This window comes from Pundamilia nyererei, unplaced genomic scaffold, assembly GCF_000239375.1.
Source record: "Pundamilia nyererei isolate P.nyererei 1_Seehausen unplaced genomic scaffold, PunNye1.0 scaffold00038, whole genome shotgun sequence".
NCBI classification, from domain to species: Eukaryota; Metazoa; Chordata; class Actinopteri; order Cichliformes; family Cichlidae; genus Pundamilia; species Pundamilia nyererei.
In genome coordinates, this window is record NW_005187439.1 from 2,826,027 (window position 1) to 2,847,024 (window position 20,998).

General features: G+C 39.5%; 2 protein-coding genes across 3 annotated transcripts; both read left to right on the forward strand.

Moving 5' to 3' along the window:
• The first annotated feature begins 2,857 nt into the window (after positions 1 to 2,857).
• Positions 2,858 to 6,549, forward strand: LOC102194231 (glutathione S-transferase theta-1-like). The gene is made up of 5 exons (XM_005730581.1): positions 2,858 to 3,026; positions 3,609 to 3,696; positions 4,204 to 4,360; positions 5,319 to 5,495; positions 6,183 to 6,549. The coding sequence occupies exons 1-5, from the start codon at positions 2,918 to 2,920 to the stop codon at positions 6,381 to 6,383; spliced, it is 732 nt and encodes a 243-aa protein (XP_005730638.1). The 5' UTR covers positions 2,858 to 2,917; the 3' UTR covers positions 6,384 to 6,549.
• Positions 6,550 to 9,249: 2,700 nt separating this feature from the next.
• p2rx7 (purinergic receptor P2X, ligand-gated ion channel, 7) lies at positions 9,250 to 20,209 on the forward strand. 2 transcript variants are annotated; one of them, XM_005730583.2, is made up of 13 exons: positions 9,252 to 9,761; positions 10,342 to 10,489; positions 10,600 to 10,671; positions 10,822 to 10,894; positions 11,813 to 11,909; positions 12,440 to 12,520; positions 13,092 to 13,227; positions 13,761 to 13,897; positions 14,081 to 14,171; positions 16,640 to 16,705; positions 17,500 to 17,604; positions 17,698 to 17,805; positions 19,499 to 20,209. In XM_005730583.2, the coding sequence occupies exons 1-13, from the start codon at positions 9,640 to 9,642 to the stop codon at positions 20,003 to 20,005; spliced, it is 1,743 nt and encodes a 580-aa protein (XP_005730640.1). In that variant the 5' UTR covers positions 9,252 to 9,639; the 3' UTR covers positions 20,006 to 20,209. The 2 variants fall into 2 exon arrangements, with proteins under 2 accessions (XP_005730641.1, XP_005730640.1); XM_005730584.2 differs by lacking the exon at positions 12,440 to 12,520 and having other exon boundaries at positions 9,250 to 9,761.
• The last annotated feature ends 789 nt before the right edge of the window (positions 20,210 to 20,998 follow it).

The following is a 20,998-nucleotide window of genomic DNA, read 5'->3' on the forward strand; positions in this document are numbered from 1 at the left end:
ACTTTGCAACGCTTCTCCCGCTCAGGACGATTATAATACTCAAAGGCCTTTATTCAGCATGTCTACTTCTGTGATGTAGACATATACAGTCACAAGGGTAAATAGATCCACATACATACTAAAGAGCTGGTATTTATTTCAAAACAGTGTTGAAACCTAAACACTAATATTACATTCTGAGTTATATTTCAGCTTTTAGCATATATGTGTTTCATTGTTTCCTGGGAGAAGACCAAAATGTAACAATCAAATTCTTGGTTGTTTTGCAGTGAGGACAACGTTTCAGTTTGACAGTAGTTTTAACTCTTTTATCCAGTGATCTAATTTGAGTCGCTTATTACCAAAGCTGAGCAAACACTGCCATCTAGAGCACATGATTAAAAACAAACAAACCAAACAAAGAAGGCCTCAAAAAGATGTGCAAAAGTCTCAGATCATTTTAATATTGCATTTTAAACACTTAACATGTTTAACTTTAGCAAAATTAAAGCTCCTTAAGGGGAGAAAAAAGAAGCAATGATAGAAACCACCAGTTTCCACAGACAGCAGAGGAATTTATCATTACTGTGTTGAACTTTTAGGCTCAGCCAGTCAGTCATACAGCTCTGCAGCTCTCTGCTAATTTCAAGGTTGGTTCAGTTCATCTGTGAATCAAAAAGGTCTGAAAGGTTTAAATGAATGTTAACCTCCTGCAGGCATTTGGAGAGGATCATGTGTGAAGTCTGATGTGTGAGGGGAAAAAAAGAAAAGTTTCTGTGTGGTGTGTGATAGAAACAACAAGCCCCACAGTTCAATGAAGGTGTCTACACAGTGTGCAATTTCAGCAGTCTTACTGGTTTATTTAGGGTTTAAAGATCCAGTGCAGCAGTTCAGCGTTTTTTTATAACTTAAAAAATCAGAAAACAATTAGCATTTTAGTGCAGTTTTGTTCTCGCTTATCAGACTGTAATCAGTTGGCCTATACTGCTGTGGCTCTGAGGTTTGCAACCCTTTATGGATTTAAACAGCTGTGTAAAGTTAGTATAAAATTAGTATAACATTTACAGTGTCCATGGACACCACAGTCTGCTCTGGACCAATCATTCAGTTTGTTTTCAGGCATCTGCAGATATGGAAAAACCATTTAACTTCAAGAACTCATTAAATACACATTAAGCCTTTAAAGTTCTGCAGTTCCATGTTGTGCATCCAACACAACAACTATCTTTATGGGTTGTGAATAATTTATTTTGGCTTCTGCACGTATTACCAATTGTTTCTTTTGATGCAGGCCTGCTCTGCTGACGCAGCTGAGAACTTTGCTGTCGTGTCAAAAACAAAAATCCAAATCCCTGCTTTCAGCTGCATCTGATAAGATGTAGGTGAGAGCTCTATGACTTACAGTCAGTATTTGCCCAGTTATGCAATGTTGTAAGTTTTAATGCAAAATGATTTAAATGAAAATTTAATTAGAAACTTTGAAGATTAATTCAAAGATTTAAAAAAGTATTGAAGTAACAATCTAGGATTTAGTCATTTTATGCATAGGCACAATAACTTATTTTTAAATATAAACGTTGTTTTACCAACACGTTCTCACTCCCAACTCGTCAAACGTGTGACGCATGGTCAGGCTCCCTCTGCTTCACTTATGGACGCGCAGGGACCCCCCTCGCGTCGGGAATTGACGTGAAGGGTCCTCCGATTGAAGAGATTGCTGCGGAAGTGCCTGTTGTCGGTAGATTTAGACATTTTCCAAATCACATTGTAGTGACGTATACAGAACCCAATAAATTATATAATGTAAACAACCACCTGAGAAACAGCAGATACAGTACTTTTGTATCGTTTATTGCATTTATGGAGGGAGTGATGTATGCTGGGTAATGGTACAGCTAGCTACTGGGTGACTTTATTCACCCGCTTCGGCTGTTATCAGTCCATACAATGGGCGTTATTAGCACAAATCAGTCCCATAGATATGGGCCATCTCCTGCTAGATTGTTCAGAAGGTTGTTCTCATCCATCCAGATGGAGGATCACTAACAGGAGCGTGGGAGACTCCAGAATCCACTCTGGCTGGAATCCGGGTGTTGTGCCAAAAAGTGATTGTCTGCCAAAAACTGATTTCCGGTATTTGCCAAAAACTGATTGCTCGTATTTAAACTGCTATAAGTAACTTGTTGGGCTATAATATGTGAAACATATGTCAAATGCATCCCTCATGGATGACATAAAGTCATCTTGAGCCACAAACAACATTCGTGTAACAAGGTAGAAGCCGCAATCAGTTTTTGGCAGTGACTTTTATATAACCTTTATTTATGCAGTTAAAAAAAATCTCATTAACATTAAAAATGTCTTTTGTAAGAGTAAGTTGGCCAAGAGGACAGCAGACATGGCAGCAAATATTACAATATTTCTGTAAAAATATTTTAAGTGGGGATAAAGGACCGGATTGGTTATAATGTAAGTACAATAGCAGAGAGTTGTAAAGATACTTGAAAAACAGATATTGTTTTAATTCTTTTGTAAACCCTGTTCACCGAAGTCTATTTACGAACATACGTAAAGATATTACACATAAAAAATACACAGAAACATTGGAAATCAGTTTTTGGCAGACAATCACTTTTTGGCACAACACCGGTCCGTGAACATATTGTCGGGCATAAACCGGTCCGTGGCGCAAAAAAGGTTGGGGACCGCTGAGCTAAGAGACCCATAAAGTAGACTAGAGTTCATGAAATGTTTGGTTAAGTTGAGACCAAAGCTCAGATTGCTCAACCATTGCTTACTTTGAACGATCACTATCACTTAAACGTTAGTAGGTCATGTAGCAAGTAGAGGCGGAGTTCTGGTCAGATAGACTATATCAGGCTAGGCAGGAGAGTAGCCACAACACAGAGGGAAGCATCTGCAGCCGTCACACTCCGACATGATGGAGCTCTATCTCGATTTGATATCCCCACCGTGCCGCTCTGTCTTTCTGTTTGCCAGAGCGCTCAGGATTCCCTTTGAGTTCAAGGTTGTCGACCTTGCCACAGGTAATCTTGCTGGGGACAGAGATGATAGTTTAGATTTGACTCATGCATGCTTTTGTAAAAGTTTCAGCTCACATTCTAAAATAGTAGCATTTGTATATTTTGGAAAAAAATATAGAGCTAAATGATCTGTAGACTTTGAACTTATCATAGAAGTCCGCATGACTGCAGTCATAGCAAGTTGTTCTCTTTGTCTGCGAATAATTTGGACTGGAAAAGGATTTCGCAAGAGTTCAGAGGAGATGAATGCCCCCGCGGCTTTTAACTTGTGCTGTAATTGCTAACATTCACAAAATCTCCCTCTGGGATATCAGTTTACATTTTTCACATTTCACCCAGAAAGAGTTTTGTTAACACTGAGATACCCGACTCTTTAAGACAGGGACGTTTTTCAAGCAAGTAAAACAGGGAGAGAGAAAAACCCAAGACAAAGGAACAGAGAAACATTAAAATGCTTTCTGCTTCCAGACAGTTTAGTCTGTTTGATCTCTTTTCCCACATTCTGAAACAATTTATGAAGTTGTGCAGTCTAGACCTGTTTTTTAACGTGTTGTAACGTGTGCATGGATTCTGTGTTTGTCTCAGGGCAGCAGTACAGCAAGGAGTTTGGGGACCTCAGCATCGTGAGAAAGGTTCCTGTCATGAAGGATGGAGGCTTCATTCTGACTGAGAGGTACATCGGGCGTCTGAGTTTTGGTCTGGCTTCTTTACACATTATTTAAATGATATAATTATATACATAATTTAATTGAAATACTTTACTTGTCCTGTATCTCTGACATACTTTACTTAGATTGCAGCATAGCTAATATCACATGTTCCACATTTGTGCCTTTTGGACCATTGTGCATGCAGTTCTGTGCCACGTTAAACAGCTTCCTGTGCATTTACTGTAATTGTACTAAGAGTACATCTAAGAAGTCTATGCCTCAGTGTTGCTCAGTGAGCTTTGAGTTTTTCACTTGTTTGATACTTGGCAGTAATTGGCAGATATTTGTGAGAGTAATCTAAATATGGTCATTTACAGCTCAAAAAACAGGACTGTGACATCCTAAATGCTAAAACTGAACCTACAAAACAGAGTTTCTCAAACTAAAAGATAATTAAGAATCGTTAAATTCAGCACTTTAGCAAGTAGGGGTTAAAACATCATTTGTTTTTGTTCTCTCTTGTGTTGCAGTACTGCGATCTTGGAGTACCTTATGCAGAAATACTCGGGGTCAGTGGCAGATCACTGGTTTCCTGCTGATCTGCAGCAGCGAGCACGTGTGAACGAATACTTCTCCTGGCAGCACATGAACCTCAGAGCTCACTGTTCAAAGGTCTTCCTGCTCAGGGTTCGTGTCCCAGTTCAATCAACTGTCCTCACCTGACGCTTTTCAACACACACATTTCATCAGCCTCGTTTGTCTGATTGGTTCCTTTTGTAGATATGATATGATTTACGGTCCCCACTGACACATCTGTTTGGACGTTTCAGTGGACCAGTTTCACTTTGGATTTAGACTTTTGCACCAATTTAGAGTTGACTCTTCTTTCAGAGAAAGGCACAATGTGGCACAAAGTCAGCAGCTTTGCATGAAGTTTAAATGACACAGGGTGGCTGAGCTGAAAACTGGCACTTCTAAAAAAACCACAGAATAAGCACCATTAGTACAATGTTTTGTTTGTAATATTTACAGTAATACTTTCCAGTAAACAGTGTGCCAGGATATTGAGATACTTCACAGGATCACCTGCTGGTGCCACAAAAGGAAAAGTCAAAAGGCAAGGCAAGTTTATTTGTATAGCACAATTCAACAACAAGGTGATTCAAAGTGCTTTACAGAGACATTAGAAACAAGAACAAATAAAAAGCATGATTTAAAATTGATTAAAACAAGCAAATAAACTAACTAACTAATTAACAAACAAACAAACAAACAAACAAACAAACAAACAAACAAACAAACAACAGTATATAAAATCAAAACAGATCAAATCAGAACAGTAGATAAAAAGTGTATCCTCTGCGTGCTATGAATGTCCATCCAGTAAATGTTGAGTTTATGACCACCTGGCAGTCAGACACTAACAATTAAAGATTTTAAGCATAACGATATCCAAAAGAACATTTGGAAATCTATGCACATTCCACACGGAAAAACATTTAAAAGAGTCAACTAAGAAAAACAGAAACGAAACTAAACAGAAAAGTTTGAAGCTCTTTCTTTGGATCAGCAATAACTACCTCTCTTAGGCTCTTGACTGCATTGCCGGTGCCAACAGTTAATCTCTGTGTGTCTGTGATGGCAGGCTCTGTATCAGATTGTCATGGACTCTGAAATCCCGAAGGAGACGATGGACTTTGCTGTTGAGAATGTGAAGCAGTCGCTCAACTTGCTGGAGGAGAAATTCCTCCAGAGTAAACCGTTCATCCTCGGGGACAAAATCTCTGTGGCTGATGTGGTGGCCATAGTGGAGATCATGCAGGTACTAATATTTCCATCACTACTGCTGCTTCTGTCGCAGGATTTCTACTTTGCCTGTCGTAACTAATTTTAAAACTAAAATTATAAGTAAATACTGCGTATACATTAAAACTCCCACAGCATGTGTGAAGAGGGAGCTTTAAATCTCTTCTCCAAGAGTCTTGTCACATTTAAGCCAATTGAAATCATTCGTGTGTACAGGTTTTAATCTTTAGTCTTTAGTTTAGTCATATCCATGGTACTGTGCTCAGTTGGTTTGTGTTACCAGTCCATTGTGGTCGAGTTAAGTTGTCTTAAACTGCAGTTTACTCCGGGTCTAAATCCCTTGGACTTGGTCAAAAGTCGTTTCAAACTGTTTTCATGGATAACCTTTGGCCTTGACTGGCAGCATTGACTTGTGATGAGTTTGGGTACCTCAACTCATCTACATGTCTACCATATATTTAAATTAGGGCCACTTCTACATTAAGCCTGCTTCACATGGAGCACATTAGGGCCAGATGATAAGCGTGTAGCTGGCAGACAGTCATAACTGCAGGATAGTCCATCAGGTGAATTGTCTGAATGAAAATGATATGCTCAGATTGTTCTAACTTTATTTTGTCTTCTGAGTTTTTATTTGTTGTTAAATTCTAACAATTGCCAGCTGATTTCCACAAATATAACTGCACTATTGTCTGTTTTGCAGCCTTTTGGAACTGGTTTTGATGGGTTTGAAGGTCGCCCGAAGCTGATCGCCTGGAGGGACAGAGTGAAGAAAGAGCTCGGTGAGAAGTTATTTGAAGAAGCTCACGAGGCGCTCATGAAGTCCAGCAACATGCCACAGAAGCTGAAGAACAGCGGCAATTTTGCCCAGCTTAAACCTATACTGCAGAAGCTTTTCCGCTGAGGAGGTTTCTGTATGCAAACCGACAAAATCAAACTTTATTGGTCGGACTGATCAGTCCAGTTTGTTTTTATTGGGATGTTTTCATACTTAAAGAAATCATGAGCATTTAACCATCTGCACTTTGTACAAAGAAAAAATAAATAAATTTACATATGATTAAAACTAAGTTGTCAGCCAGTCACAGAATTTCTGGAAATCACTTCTTATGTAAGAACAGATTTAGACATTTTTCCGTTTAGACAAATGTAACGGGTGAAATACTTTGAATAACAAAGCCTGTGGCTATCACAAAGTCAAGATAAGGTCACAAGAAGGCTATCCTCCCCAGAAAATATTTTAAAACCTGATCTTCAGCTTTTCCCCCACAGATCTGTGATACTGACAGACACCATCCTCCAGCAGTGAACGTCTGAAATCAAACATTTGTAGTGAGTTTTTAAGAAAACTGATGCTCACCATAGGAGATCCGCAGCCTTTTAAAAAATACAATAATAACCTAATTTCAGTATCACTTTTTTTTTTAACTTACAGTTAAAAAATGCTTCACAATTTAGATAAATTCTACACAGTAATAAAAATATCCCAAACTAAATACACTGACACGAGCTTAGGTTCTTGCATATGTTTGTACACCACGCACGTGCACTTTCAAACAAGATGAATGACCAAGAAAAAGCCAAATTATAAAAATTTCTCAACAAACTCAAACGTTGCCCCTGGATTTAAAATAAGAGTCCCTTATAGCATGATTAGAGAGGGTGAAAGCTGAGTCTCCCTCTCCGTTCATGCACCGAGGGTCTTGATGGAACTCTGTTTGGGACGTCTAAAGCAAAAAGGTTAGATCTAATTTTAAAAGGATGAAAAAATATTGTGTAAGATGTGTAGATTCTAAAAAAATCTCAAATTGAGGGAAAACAGGATTTGAGCTGTAATTCTGATATGAGAGGGGGCAACAGGGTTTTTTTTTTCTTTTTTGGAAAATTAGATGTAGGAACTTTGGGCAAAATGGACAAAAAATGAATTATTGAATCCTGCAGTGAGGGGATGCTATGGTTCTGTGATACTTTTAATACCACTAAGAGAAGAGATGTCAGGATTGGAGCTCTTTGTGTGTCCTCTTCTCTGTATGATTACGAAAGTGCTGCCTTCAGGCTCGCTGTAACCCACACTGTATGATGGGCTTGCACAGGGCTGGGGACATGTAGGGTAGAGCTCAGATGTAGAGAATTTGACTGCAAATCAAGAGGTTTTTGGTTCAATTCTGGATGCCACCTTGATCTTATTTATGCTAAAGGCACGTTTAATAAATATGATACTGGCTCTACAGTTCCTGCTTTAAACTACTGCATGGAAAGGAAAAGGTCTGACATTTAATGCACTGATAGAAACCCTGACCTGAGTGAAATGTTCTCACTGACATTCCAGCTCTGCACACATGACTGTTTCATTGTTTCCTCATGGGAAAGTCTGTCCCGTTCACAACAATCCATTTGTCCTGCTGGGGACAAGAAGCTCTTTATCTGGAAGATAAGCAAACATGGAACAACCAAATTCTTCATTTTGTTGCTGTTTAGTTTTCTCTCTTTGCTGCATGGAAAGAAGTTTCAGTTTGGTATTTTTTAATTTAATACATTTTTAAAAATAATTTTAATAAGCCTGCATGGAGACAGAGAGGTGTAATCCTTCCACAGTGATCTGATTAGAGTCCCCTAAACTCATTCGAGACAACACTGCCATCTAGAGTACAGGAAGGCGTTTATTTAAAAGAAGAAGAAAAAAAACAGAAGAAAGATTCAAGTCTTGGTACCTTTATTTTTCATGTTTGTGTTACACATTGAACATAAGAGCTTCACACCTTCTTCTTTATTCTTCGTCCTCTCAAAAATCATTTTGATGTCCTCATCTGGAACTTTTCTGACAGTCCTAAAGTGGTTTCTCCCCTCCGCATCCTGAACCTCCTTTCATGATTTTGAACTATGAGTTCACAGAACAATCGAATGAGTCTAGAGGTAAATGTATTTTCCTCTACAACAACACAAACACAGTGTCAGCAGTGGCACAGCATTTCCTCTCCTCTGGCTCTGTGTACACAGGCAGGTGGACAAAGGCAAGACGCCAGAAGGAAAAATTCGATTTTTTTTCTTCTTCTAAAAATCAAGTAAGTTTGTTCACAAGAGAGACGAGAAATAAACACACACACACACACACACACACACACACACACACACACACACACACACACACACACACACAAAGACCTGGTTAATTTTGTGTTTTGAAATTATATATTACTAAAAATATGAACGTATATTTTCCAAAACTGTTGAGAAAATATTCAACAACATGAGCTGCGCGGTGCAGCAGCAATTCACAACTGCAGTGGAATAACAAACATGGAAAAGCTAAAATACTTTTTAATGATTTTTTATTCTTGTGTCACTTTTCATTTTCCATATTTTAAAAACATCCTGTATATGTCCTGTATGCTACTTCCAGTTATTGAAAACGGCTCAGACTCAACCATCTGTGCACATTGATCTCTAAGCTGCTCGGTGACGGTTGTGAGTTAATAAGTGCGTTGCAGTCTTAGTAAAAGGATAAATGATAAATTCTAACCTCCACACACTCTCGCTTATTATTATTTTATTAAATCAGCGTTCCGGTCCAACCGACCTTTATCATGTACAAAACAAAAACCAAAACAGCAGTTTCAGTAAGATGAATCAAAAATAAATAAACAAAAAGCATAAATATGTATGAACATGCAAACATTTTATAGAATAAACACACCTGAGCTCATAAATTCGCGCTAAAAAGAGTCAAAAGCAGCCTGATATCAGACTTAATGATCCCTCATTACAGGAAACATTTCAACTAAACATCACAAATAAAATCAGCAGAACAGATTAAACAAATTGTCTAGGAGGGGAATGAGACTGGGAACCGTAGGAAGCTTTTCCCAGTAAATGAAATTAAGGGCTATCATTAATATTGGAACACTAAATAACGACAGAGAAAACTAATTCGGATGTCTAGGTTACCTTTTACATTTGTTAGACATACAAATCCTGATATCGTGACATGCGCTGCAGTTTAATTCCCTCCGTGAGAGCGCATGGTGCATCTGCAGAAGTGTGGCCATGTGACCATCCACACAGGAAGAGGAGTTGAGAAATGAGTCAGAGATTCCTCCTCCGCACAGAAATCAGACAAAAAGTCCTAAAAATCCAGCCCGGAGCGCCTTTCCATCATCACCATGCCGTGCTGCAGGCTGCGCGCTCTGTGTCAGTATGAAACCAACAAGCTGGTCCGGATCCAGAGCGTCCGGCTCGGCTCACTCAAGTGGAGTCTGAACGGAGCCATTCTGCTCTTCATCTGGTGAGTGGATGTGAAATATCTGAGCCCACGCACAGTGCGGCTCAGCTGACACTTCTCACTTCTGCACTTTCACAAGTCCCGTTAAAGCTCAAAGCGTCTGCAGGGAGAAACAGACACGAGTGATCGTTTATGAATGTGTGACTGAGTCTGAACTCCAGTTTGAGTGTGAGATCCTTAAAATTATCTTCAATTTGTGGAGGAACAAATTTCATATCCAGCAAGTTTTTAACTCATTTTGGTTGATTTCCATTTGGAAAAGGAGCATTTCTGTTGCTTCCCACCAAACATCCTAGTAGCATAGCTAGTAGCAGAGACAGCTGCAGGAATACATGACCTTTCTGTTATTAGACAAGAAGATATCAAAATGGCCTTTGATTAATCACCATAAAAGCTAATTCCACCTTTTTTGTGTGTCTAAAACTGGTTAAGCTACAAAAAGCTGACCATCAGTGTCCGGTAAATATCTACAACTTGAACGTATTCCTTCAGTTTTGAGTCTTTATCCTCTAAACCAGACAATGTGACTCATAATCCCCAAGCTCTAATCATTTAAAAATTTCATTTATTTCCTATCTTGCAGTATCATGATGTTATGGAACAGGAAGTACCAGGAGTTTGACCTGGTGGTCAGCTCGGTTACCACAAAGGTAAAGGGTGTGGCTCAGGCGCCCCTGCACGAGGTCGGGAACATGGTCTGGGATGAGGTGGACTACAGCGGGCCTTGGAAGGTGGGAACTTGATCCTCTGGGTGCTGAGCTGTGAAGGGTTTTTTTGTGGTTGTTAAAAATAAAAATTCCTTTATTTATTTATTTATTTATTTATTTTAAAATCTTTGTAGGGGAAGAACACATTCTTTGTGGTGACCAACGCCATTGTGACACAGAATCAGAAGCAGGGGAAATGTGCGCAGGTGCTTTTTCATCATTTATATTTTTTTATTATTATCTGTGTTCATCTTGTTTTAATGACATCAAATATTGTATTGCTAACAAAGACTACAGTAAATAGAAGATGTTGTTAATAAGAGTAACTCCAATTTTCTGCACTGTCTATTTCTCAGGTTCCTCTCAAAGGCAGATTCTGTCACACTGATAAGGACTGTGAGAAAGGAGCCTGGGACCAGCAGAAACACGGTACAGTGACTTCTTTCAATACACCTTGTTTCATGTCCAGGGCCAACAGACTGCAGGATTTTTAGCTGCTAGAAGGGCAGCAAACAAGAAGGGGTCCAGTTCACCTTAAACATGTTTGTTTCTACTTTGAAATTGGGCATTTTAACATGAGAGTCTATGGAGATTCACTCACTCTTGGAGTCAGCCTCCACCAGTGATATGGGAACTGCAGTTTTTGATCCAACTTTAGTTTTTAATTAGTATTTAATTAGAAATTCAGTAGCAATAAATAAGCTTCAAGCTAAGAATAAAGACATCGTTAAGTATTAAAAGATAAACTGACACGTTGTTGGTGTCAGTTTATCCCGCTTTTGTCAGTTTAAATAGATTTTCTGTAAAGATTAGAAATGTAAAACTAACTTCAGGTGGTTCATACACAACAGTAGAGCAGCTAAACCATTTTACTGAAACTGTGAGACAATCGAGAATAACAAAACATAAAAACACAGCATTAAAAATATTGTATGTTTCATTTTATACTGACCACTCAAAGTGCTTTAGACTACAAAGCACCTTTAACCATGTGTTTATATTATATAATGGTTACTTCCCACATTACCACTCACATCCACGGCCAATTTACAATCACCGGTTAATCTAACATGCATATCTTTGTGTGGGAGGAAGCTGGGAGAAACCCACACAGGCCCAATGTGAAGGGAGAACTCCACACAGAAAGGCCCCACTGTGACGTGACTCTGCTAACCACTGGATCCCTGTGCTGTTCCCAAAATGAGAGTGACGTCCTGTGTCCGCAGAAATCAGAGGAATTAATAATTTCTGGTTTGCAGCTGAGATGGTTGTAGTTCTGTGCAGCTCTGAGTCTGCTGCAGGAATCAAACATCCTTTAGGGTTTATACGACTGCTTCCCTTTTGCAGGGATTCAAACGGGATCGTGTGTGAAGTTTGATTTATCGAAGAAAACCTGTGAAGTTTCTGCGTGGTGTCCGATCGAAACCAGATCGACTCCTCCAAGGTAAGAGAAATGGTTTTTTTCTACACAATGTGACATTTCAGAAGTCTTTGAAGTTCACTGACAGCCACATCATGTGAGCTCGATCTAAAAAACATGGGTACAACATCTAGTTAGATGCTTGTAGACTGTGCAGTGGTTATACCAACTCAATCGGGAGCAAGAGACACAGCTGTTATTCTTCCATGATTTGTTCCCTTCTTTCCACGCCCTCTTTGGCTCTGTTATGATAACAGCTGGAAGACACATCATACAAGTAGTCCTCTGCAAAAGCTTGGACTGTAAAGCAGGAGAAAAACATACTAATACATGCCATCACACCCCCTCCAATAAGTAGAAACCAAGTTTAAACCACCACACAATCTTCGAATACTAGAGTCATACATTTACCACTCATATAAATATTAACATCTATGGATTATACAGAGCAAGAAGCATTTTGAGAAGCTGACAGGACTTCCCAGCAGTTTTTAATTGGCCTAGTTTGCTCTCAAAAGCATTTTGGCTAATAATCATCGCTTCATGTGACGCAGACCTGCTCTGCTGGCAGCAGCTGAGAACTTCACTGTCCTCATCAAAAACAACATCCGATTCCCAGCTTTCAACTACATCAGGTGAGACTGCTCTGTGCCTGCGGATACAGCAGATTCAGTTTCTCCCCTTCAGCTGCTTCAGTTAAGAAATGCAGAGATTTTGTATTTTTTCAATGAGTTTGTTTTTCTTTCAGGGTTTTTTTTTTTTGTTTTTTTTGCATCAGCAGTTTTGGAGTTAGTTTTTAATTCTTGGAACTTGATCATTGTGACAGTTTCTTTTTAATGCTAAGGAGATTTTTGTTTTACAGTTCATCTTGCAGATCTTTATCTTCAATGAAAACAATGATGTTATATCACTTAAACTGGATCACAGTTGTTTCACTTCAGGTTTACTGTGCTGTTGTGCAGGAGCAAAACTGTTCAGCAGTCCATGCATTTCCAAATCTGTTTGCACAAATACATACAGAAACCCCTATGCTGCTGTGTTACCTTTGCTCCTTGTTGCTGGGTTGCTGCAACTGCACATTGTGTTTAATGATGCTAATATTTTGCATTTGGCATAAAAAAAACATTCAGAAAGACCCTCTTCATTACCAGGGAACTGAAACTTCAGATTTTTAAATTAAATATTGAAGTCCGCTTTCTTTTACAGAAGGAACATCCTCCCAGAGATGAACGACGCCTACCTGAGGAACTGCCACCGAGGAAACGACTCCCTGTGCCCCATCTTCAGACTGGGAGACATCGTCCGAGAGGCTGGGGAAAGGTTCTCTGAGATGTCAGTGGAGGTGAGTTAATGTGTTCACGGGTCTCTCAGGTGAAAGCAGAATTCATCCCCAAGTGGTTTGGTACCACAATATTTCTCCATCCTGAGATTTTAACTTTAAAGTCAGTAAAATGGACATCCTTCCTCTTTGTGAGCCATTTCTGTCATCAAATAGAAATGAAAAACCGCTGATGGGTGAAAAAGAAAGAAAGAAAAGGAAGCGTTGCCACAACAAACTGTGTGTGGACATAAAAATAAAGAAATAGTTTAATTTTGTTTTATGTTCTGTTTTCAGGGTGCACTTTGTTTTAATTGCTGCTATTGTCCTGCTTTTTTTTTCTTTCTTTCTCAGACATAAGTAGAAATATTCTTATTTGAAGGTTTGAAGTTTAATATGTTGGGAAAAATATACCTTATTACACAAGCACAGTAATCAATAAAAACTCTAAATTCTGAAACATGAACTGATGTAAAAAATCAGTTCTGATGTAAAAAATCAGTTCTGGGTTTTCCTCTGTAAATGTTGAGCTTTTGTAGTCCCGCTTTTGACCACAGGGAGGCGTCATCGGCATCCTGATCAAATGGGACTGCAACCTCGACAGGCTCATGCAGCGCTGCCTTCCCAGATACTCTTTCAAGCGACTAGATGAAAAAGAGAGCAACAAGACGCTCTATCCAGGCCTCAACTTCAGGTGAGCGCAGGTCAAAGGTCACCTCCATCGTGCTCTGTGTGCAGTGGACAGTCAAGAGTCACTAAAGGAACAATGAAAACAATTAAAGCTATACACAAGCGGTGACAAACCTTCTCTTGCTTTAATATTTACGTCAGCCCTTCAAAGTTATTGCATCTGTCACATCCTGTGTTTTTTCACCAGGTTTGCAAAGTACAACACTGTGAATGGAGTGGAGGAGCGAACACTCTACAAAGCATTTGGGATCAGATTTGATGTCATGGTATTCGGACAGGTGAGGTTTTTATTTCCTTATTGTTTCGTCCCTCTGTTAAAGGGTTAAAGTAAAGCTGACTGCTAATGCAGAACAATTAATTCATCAATGAGTAAGACTGCTGTTCGTTAGAAAATCACAGTATTGAGCCATTGAATCGATCTAACAATGTACTACTGTGGCCCAGAGGAGTAAAAAAAATACAATATTAATATAAGACACCACAACAAAACTGAAAATTTCTCTTTTGTTGTCATGTTTTCAGAATAGCTTAATTATTCCCCCCTTGAGATGATTGTTTTGGGAGAAATCAATCTGCTCCTGCTGCTGTTGTTTTTTTGTTTTGTTTTGTTTTTTTGTTGTTGTTTTTTTTACTGCATATTAGCATGACTCTCATTAAATGAGCAAGAAACCATAAAAAAAAACCCCCAAACCATGATATCGATCATGGTAATGTCAAAGAACTTCAGATTACAAATCATATTAGAACAAAACACTCACAGTATTCACCTAAAACACTACTACCTGACACCTACAGCCAATTTAGCACCACCAGTTAATCAAGCATGCATGCCTGTGGACTGTGGGAGGAAACCCACGCAGGCACAGGGAGCACACTGTACACACCTCCACACAGAAAGGCCCAAGCCAACCAGGATATTTGAACCAGCAACCTGCTTCCTGCAAGGCAGCGGTTTTAACCACTGCACTGCTATAGTCCTTGCATACTGTAGCCACACTGGCATGCTAATTTGGGAAATGTTTGGTTTAGATCAGCTGATGGGTTCCCAGTGGGGAAAAATGTGAGTTTATGATATATTTTCAGTGGCCCTGAGAGGCCAAACGGACTGCAACTTAACAAAACACCAGCAAAAAGAAAAACGCTGTAAAAGTACACAAAACACAATGGACATAGGGGGGGAAAAAGGAAAAACGACAATGGATATACAAAAAAAGAAAACAGAAATAGGAAAAAACACAACGGAAGTGTTTCTGGGGAGACTATTACCCGACGGACCAGTTGCAGGAACCCAAAACATGGTAGATGTATTTTATCATGATTCATATAATACTGATGACGGATTTTTAGGCTAATAGTTAGGCTAACACACTTACCTCTGATCTTTTCTTTCCTCACAAAACCGATAGATCCTCCACTTCTTTTAAGTGTCTCCCAGCGCAATTCTTAGCATATTTTGGTTCCTGCAACTGGTCCGTCGGGTTATTGTCTCCCCAGAATCACTTCCCCTGTGCTTTTGGAAATCTGTTTTTCCTTTTCCTATTTCCGTTGTGTTTTGTGTGCTTTTGCAGCGTTTTTCTTTTTGCTGGTGTTTCTTAAGTTGCAGTCCGTTTGGCCTCTCAGGGCCACCGTATATTTTCCTCCTATTTAATAATTTATCAAAAAGCCCTCATTAAGACAAAAGTTCCAGGACTGTGGCTGAAAAGTGAACTTTTCTCAGGAAGGCTCTGAAATGAGTGGAGTGACCCTGAAGTATCTGAGAGCTGATTGTTGGTCAGTGCTTCCTCTTTTAGCAGTGAATCCACTTAGAAGGCGATAACGGCAATGCACAGCAATGAGGTGCTCCGTTAAACAGTCAACATCACTGACAAATGTAAATGTTAATAGTTAACCTTTCTATTTCATACCAGTCATTTCTGATATGTTCTGAATTCTGAACTTCACACAGCTGTAATAGAACCTGCTTCCTGTCATTTTGTTGCCTTGTGTGAAGAAATTGTGGTCATTTTAGATGTACTTCCAGGAGATCAGATTTTCTGCAAACCATTAGTTCACTGTATAATGTATTACAGTTGGGTCATTTGACCTTGCATGTCAAACAATTTTTGGATTCAAAGAAATCGGTTGCATAAGCCTCCAGTTTTTTAACATGACTTATTTTTTGAAAAACTCTTTCAAACTATTCTCGAAAAACTCATTCATAACCTCTTTTTTTTCTTTTACTTTCTTTTCCATCCCACCACCCCCCCTTTTTTTTTAAATGTAATTATGTATTTACTTCTTCCCTACTCCTGTTATGCAACTTTGACTCCATTTAAAACTGTGCAAATGTCAAGTCAGCTGGAATCTGAATTAAAAAAATGCTTAAAATTGGACTGATTGTGTGATGCTGTAGGAAATAATCTAAGTTTAACACTGGAAAATTCAAACTGATGTTGGACAGAGAATCAAAATGTAATCAAATCAGACAAATCAGATTTATATGATTGGTAATATTTTTAGACTCTGTATCTGTGAATTTTGGCTTTTATGTTTAGCGGGCTATGTGCATTTTTTTTTTTTCAGTTGAAAGGGAAAACGTTTTGTATCTTGTTAGTGAAATAAAATTACTGACAAGTCATACAAGATGTACTTTATCAGTAACTCAATTTGTGCTTGCCTGTTTGCTCTTGGGGAATTTCTGGCGTCAGTATATCCAAATTTTTGGCGAGAGGAGAATGTAAAGGGGAAAATGTGATTTGTTTTTCAGGCGGGAAAGTTTAGCTTCATTCAACTCATCATCTACATCGGCTCAACGCTGTCCTACTATGCCCTGGTGAGAGACCACACACATGTCCATTCATGCTTTTATCCTCCTTCAGGAGTGAGCACAGTGGGACTCAGTGTTAAAGTCCAGAGTGGGAGTGCAGCGCATGGAAAATATATTCAACTCCTCTGCAGATGCAGGGGAGCAACCATAAATATCAAAGCAAGCTTATTAATGTCATTAAAAAATCGAGAAGTTATCCATGATTTCATAAAATTTACATGATTTTAATCTTCTTATATTGTATTAATTGCTCACAGTAAAAAGTCCAAATAAGTTTCATGTGTAGAGTGTCTTTTAACGTAAGACTTAACATTAGAAACATTTTTGTATGTATACTTTTACCTTAATTATAGTTTTATAACATTTTTACATGATGTTGTCCTTTGAATGTCATAGTTACCTTATTATTTAATACATTTTAAGAACTTATTTAAAAACTTTTGAAATTGTCTTTTGACAGATTTTTAATAAAATTTTACAAATTTTATAAAATTTTCAAAAAGTTAAAAGCTTACCTTTCAAATATCCACAGTAAAAAAAGAAAAAAGAAAAAAGAAATTAAGTAATTTTAGTTTTGTTTAGATATGGCAAGTGAACCTTTTAATTTGGCAAGAAAAGTTTGGTCATAAATGTGGGTTTTATGTCCAAATTGTAACTTTTTGACTTAATTTTGATTTAAACAACTTGATTGTATTTTGTACATGTCTAATGTAATTTATCGTATTTAGTGTAACGTTCACGTTTACTGAAGGAAAGTGTCCCTCATCTCTATTTACGTGAAAGTCTGTCTTTCCGTCCAGACAACCATCCTGATCGACTGGTTGATTGTAACCAGCTGTTACTCTGCAGAGGTCGGTCAAAACTACTCTGAAAGGAAAGTGGAATCAATCCAAGATCAAGTGAAGGTGTTTTGATTTGATTTTGTGTTTACTGCAGCTCTGAACCAGTGACAAAGAATGTAATAGATTAATGTTATTTCATGTGACCGTGTGTTGCAGTGCATCCTTTGTGTTTCCTACATTGATGAGAACAACCTTCGACTGATAAAACGCTCACAAAAGAAAAGTTTACAGGTCATCAAACCGATGTCTGTTCAGCCACGTAAGGTAAACCTACAGAGCACAGAGTGCAGAAATCAAAGTGTAAATGAGGAAAATGTACAAAAAAAGATGCTTGATAGTAGCCTGCACAAACAACCCTACAGAAAGAAACGGGAGATGCTAATGGCTAATTCAACTGCTTTTAAATACACCATATGAGCAAACCCAGATTATAAATGGCAGCGAGATGAGAATAATATTTGTGCTCACCTGTAGCACATTCTTCTCTCACAGCAGGTCTTTTCTACTCCCAAAACACAAAGAGGTCGTAATTCATACCCTACCGCTGAAAATTCTATTGTGAATTGAATTATATCTGATAGACACATGATGTAAATATAAGGAAAGTTTTGAGCATCTTCATCAAAAAGAAGTTCCATCCATCCATCCGCAGAGATACCCTGACCTCCTCCTTCTGTTGGGAGACATGTTTGCATGCCAGCTGAGAGACACAATCCCTCTCACGTGTCCTGGGTCGGCCTCGAGTTCTCTCACTTAGACATTCCAAGAATTCCTCTTGTTTGAGGCATCCAGAGTTCTCCATGAATCGCTACCTTATTGTGTTTTAGGGGTTTACGCATCCAAGTGATCCCAGGAACTTGGTACTATCTCCTAAGGCAAATCGGTCCTTTTTGAGGGACCAGAATAAGCACGATTATTATTATTATTTATTTTTTTTGTCCCGTTTGGATCTTTAGCCATCAGAATTGTTGTCTTAAGGCCAAGAAAGATGCCAAGCGGATTTATTTTACCAAGTGGATCATCATGGCCTTGCCATATTGGTCCATTTGATTGACCTTTATTATAATTATGTATTTTTTTTATTTTCGGTTGCTACAAACGGGACAGACATGACTGGGGGATAGGACAGGGAGAAAGAATGAAAGAAAGAGAGGAAGAGAAAGAAAACCAAAGGGGAGAAGAGACGGTGAGAAGGGGGGGAAGAAAGAAAGAAAAACAAACAAAACACCTGGGTCACCTGTATGGAGAAAAAAAAAACAGAAGAGAAAACAAACAAAAAGGAGCAACATAATAAAAAACAGCACCATCACAATAAACTAGCTAGCGGTAGATAACAGTAGATACTAAATATTAAACGATATTGTGCAGCACGCAAGATAGACAGCGCACAATGTGCTTTGAGGCAGCAGCCAAGAAAGCTGTAGTCCGCGTCTGTGAACACCCGTGTGTACACCTGTGTGCATACCTGTGTGGATCAGCATGCTTGCATTCCAAAGGTTTCTCCATGTAACGATCTGCTAGGGAGTGTGGGGAGCCATAGCCCCGTCCCCCAGGGTATGAAGCAGGTATGGAGGAGATCCAGGCCCCAGACATCCAGCGCCCCCAGAGTACGAGGACCCGAGGACGACCACCAAAATGGGGGGAGCCATGCCACCCTCCTGGGAAGAGCTGAGTAGAGCCCCAAACAAGAGGTCACCCAGCAGCTACGGAGCAGAGACCAGAGGGGGTTGCAGTGGCGTGCCCGCGGGCTCTGCCGGCACCCAGCTGTGCCAGAGAGGACCGAGCTTCAGGCCCAGAGGCCAGAGGCCTGAGGGCATCCCATAAGCACGATTTTTAAAAAACAAAACAAACATATGATGGCAAAACCTAATTGTGTGTTTTTTGTGTGTGTGATGTCATGCAACATTATTTCTCGCTGTAGAGACAGATTTTTAAAATGATGCTCTCATCTCTGCAGGAGGATCCAGGACACTTGAGAGCCATTCTCTGCCTCCTACAGCCAAGTGATGACACCAATGATGATGTTCAGCCTTCCCTTGGCAAGAAAACCGATCCAAATGCCAAACCCCATCGTCCAGCCTGGTGTATGTGTGACTCCTGTGCTCCTTCCTCCCTCCCAGAGGAGGAGTTGTGCTGCAGGCGGACCGAGGGCACCTGCATCACCTCGTCTCCTCTGTTTGGGCAGCTGGTGCTGCGGCGCTCCCTGCTGGAAGCAGTGCTCCTGTACCAGGATCCCCTGTCTCCTTCAGTGAAAAAGCTTCAGACTGCCGCCCTGCGTCACTGTGCCTACAGAGAGTACATCAGCTGGCGGTTTGGGGTCCCACCCAATGACACCCATCCTGCCATCCCTAGCTGCTGCGTGTGGAGAATCAGGAGGGAGTACCCGAGCCCAGATGGACAGTACAGTGGTTTCAGACCTGTAAAGATGACTTCCATGCAAGCCTGTGAAAACGGAGAACTATGAAAGGAGTGTTTTCAATTTACAGAGCAGGGAAGCCCTCACTAACTGACCTACTAACAATGTTCATGTACCGTCTGCCTTACAAAGCAAAACAAAAATGCAACAACTTTACTCATTTGTCCGGAAAATGAAACTTAATCAGTTTGTCAGCTTGTGTTCGGTGAAGGAAAACTTCACTAAGTCAATAAATTACTGCATTTTCTCAAATCTGTCAAGTCGTTTGGCTGCTTGGCTGCCATTTTTCTTACATTCTCTCTCTTTATGCTGCTTTTTGCCTTTATAGGGCAGGAATAACTCTAATCGGGCTCAGACAAAGATTTTCTCCTGCCAGGAATGTGTTCACATTCATCAAATTATACGGAAAGATGGAGAGTTTTGTTCCAGGATGGGAGAGAAACAGCCCTGAGTAGATTTGGCATATTTTCCTTTCTCCGCTAAGGTTCACTAACTGCAGTAAGGTGGGGAGCCTGAGTGTGTATTTTCATTTGTACACAGATGAGACTAAAAACAACAGCTGGTTTTTTGGGTTAATGGAAAGTCATCGTGTTATTGGGGTTTATGTTTTTCAGTATTGCCATTTCACTCTGTACTCCTGATTTCATTCTGCATGTAAAGAAACGGTCTACTGCACAGAGGGTACATTTTTATATAACTGACCAGTTTAACTTTTATCAAGCTTACTGACAGGTGCGCCCATATAGGCAGTCTGCTGGGCTTCACTAAGCAAATTCATGTCACAAAAATGGAACACTTGACTATTTTTGTGTTGTTGGTGCCTTTTTATATGATTTGGACTGGACTGGTTCTTTTGGACTGGACTTTTCTTCCCTACTGGAGCATTTAAAGTGCTTTAAACAACATTCCTCATTCACACCCATTCACACAAGCATGCTTTTCTACATCTACAGGGAGTGCAGAATTATTAGGCAAGTTGTATTTTTGAGGAATAATTTTATTATTGAACAACAACCATGTTCTCAATGAACCCAAAAAACT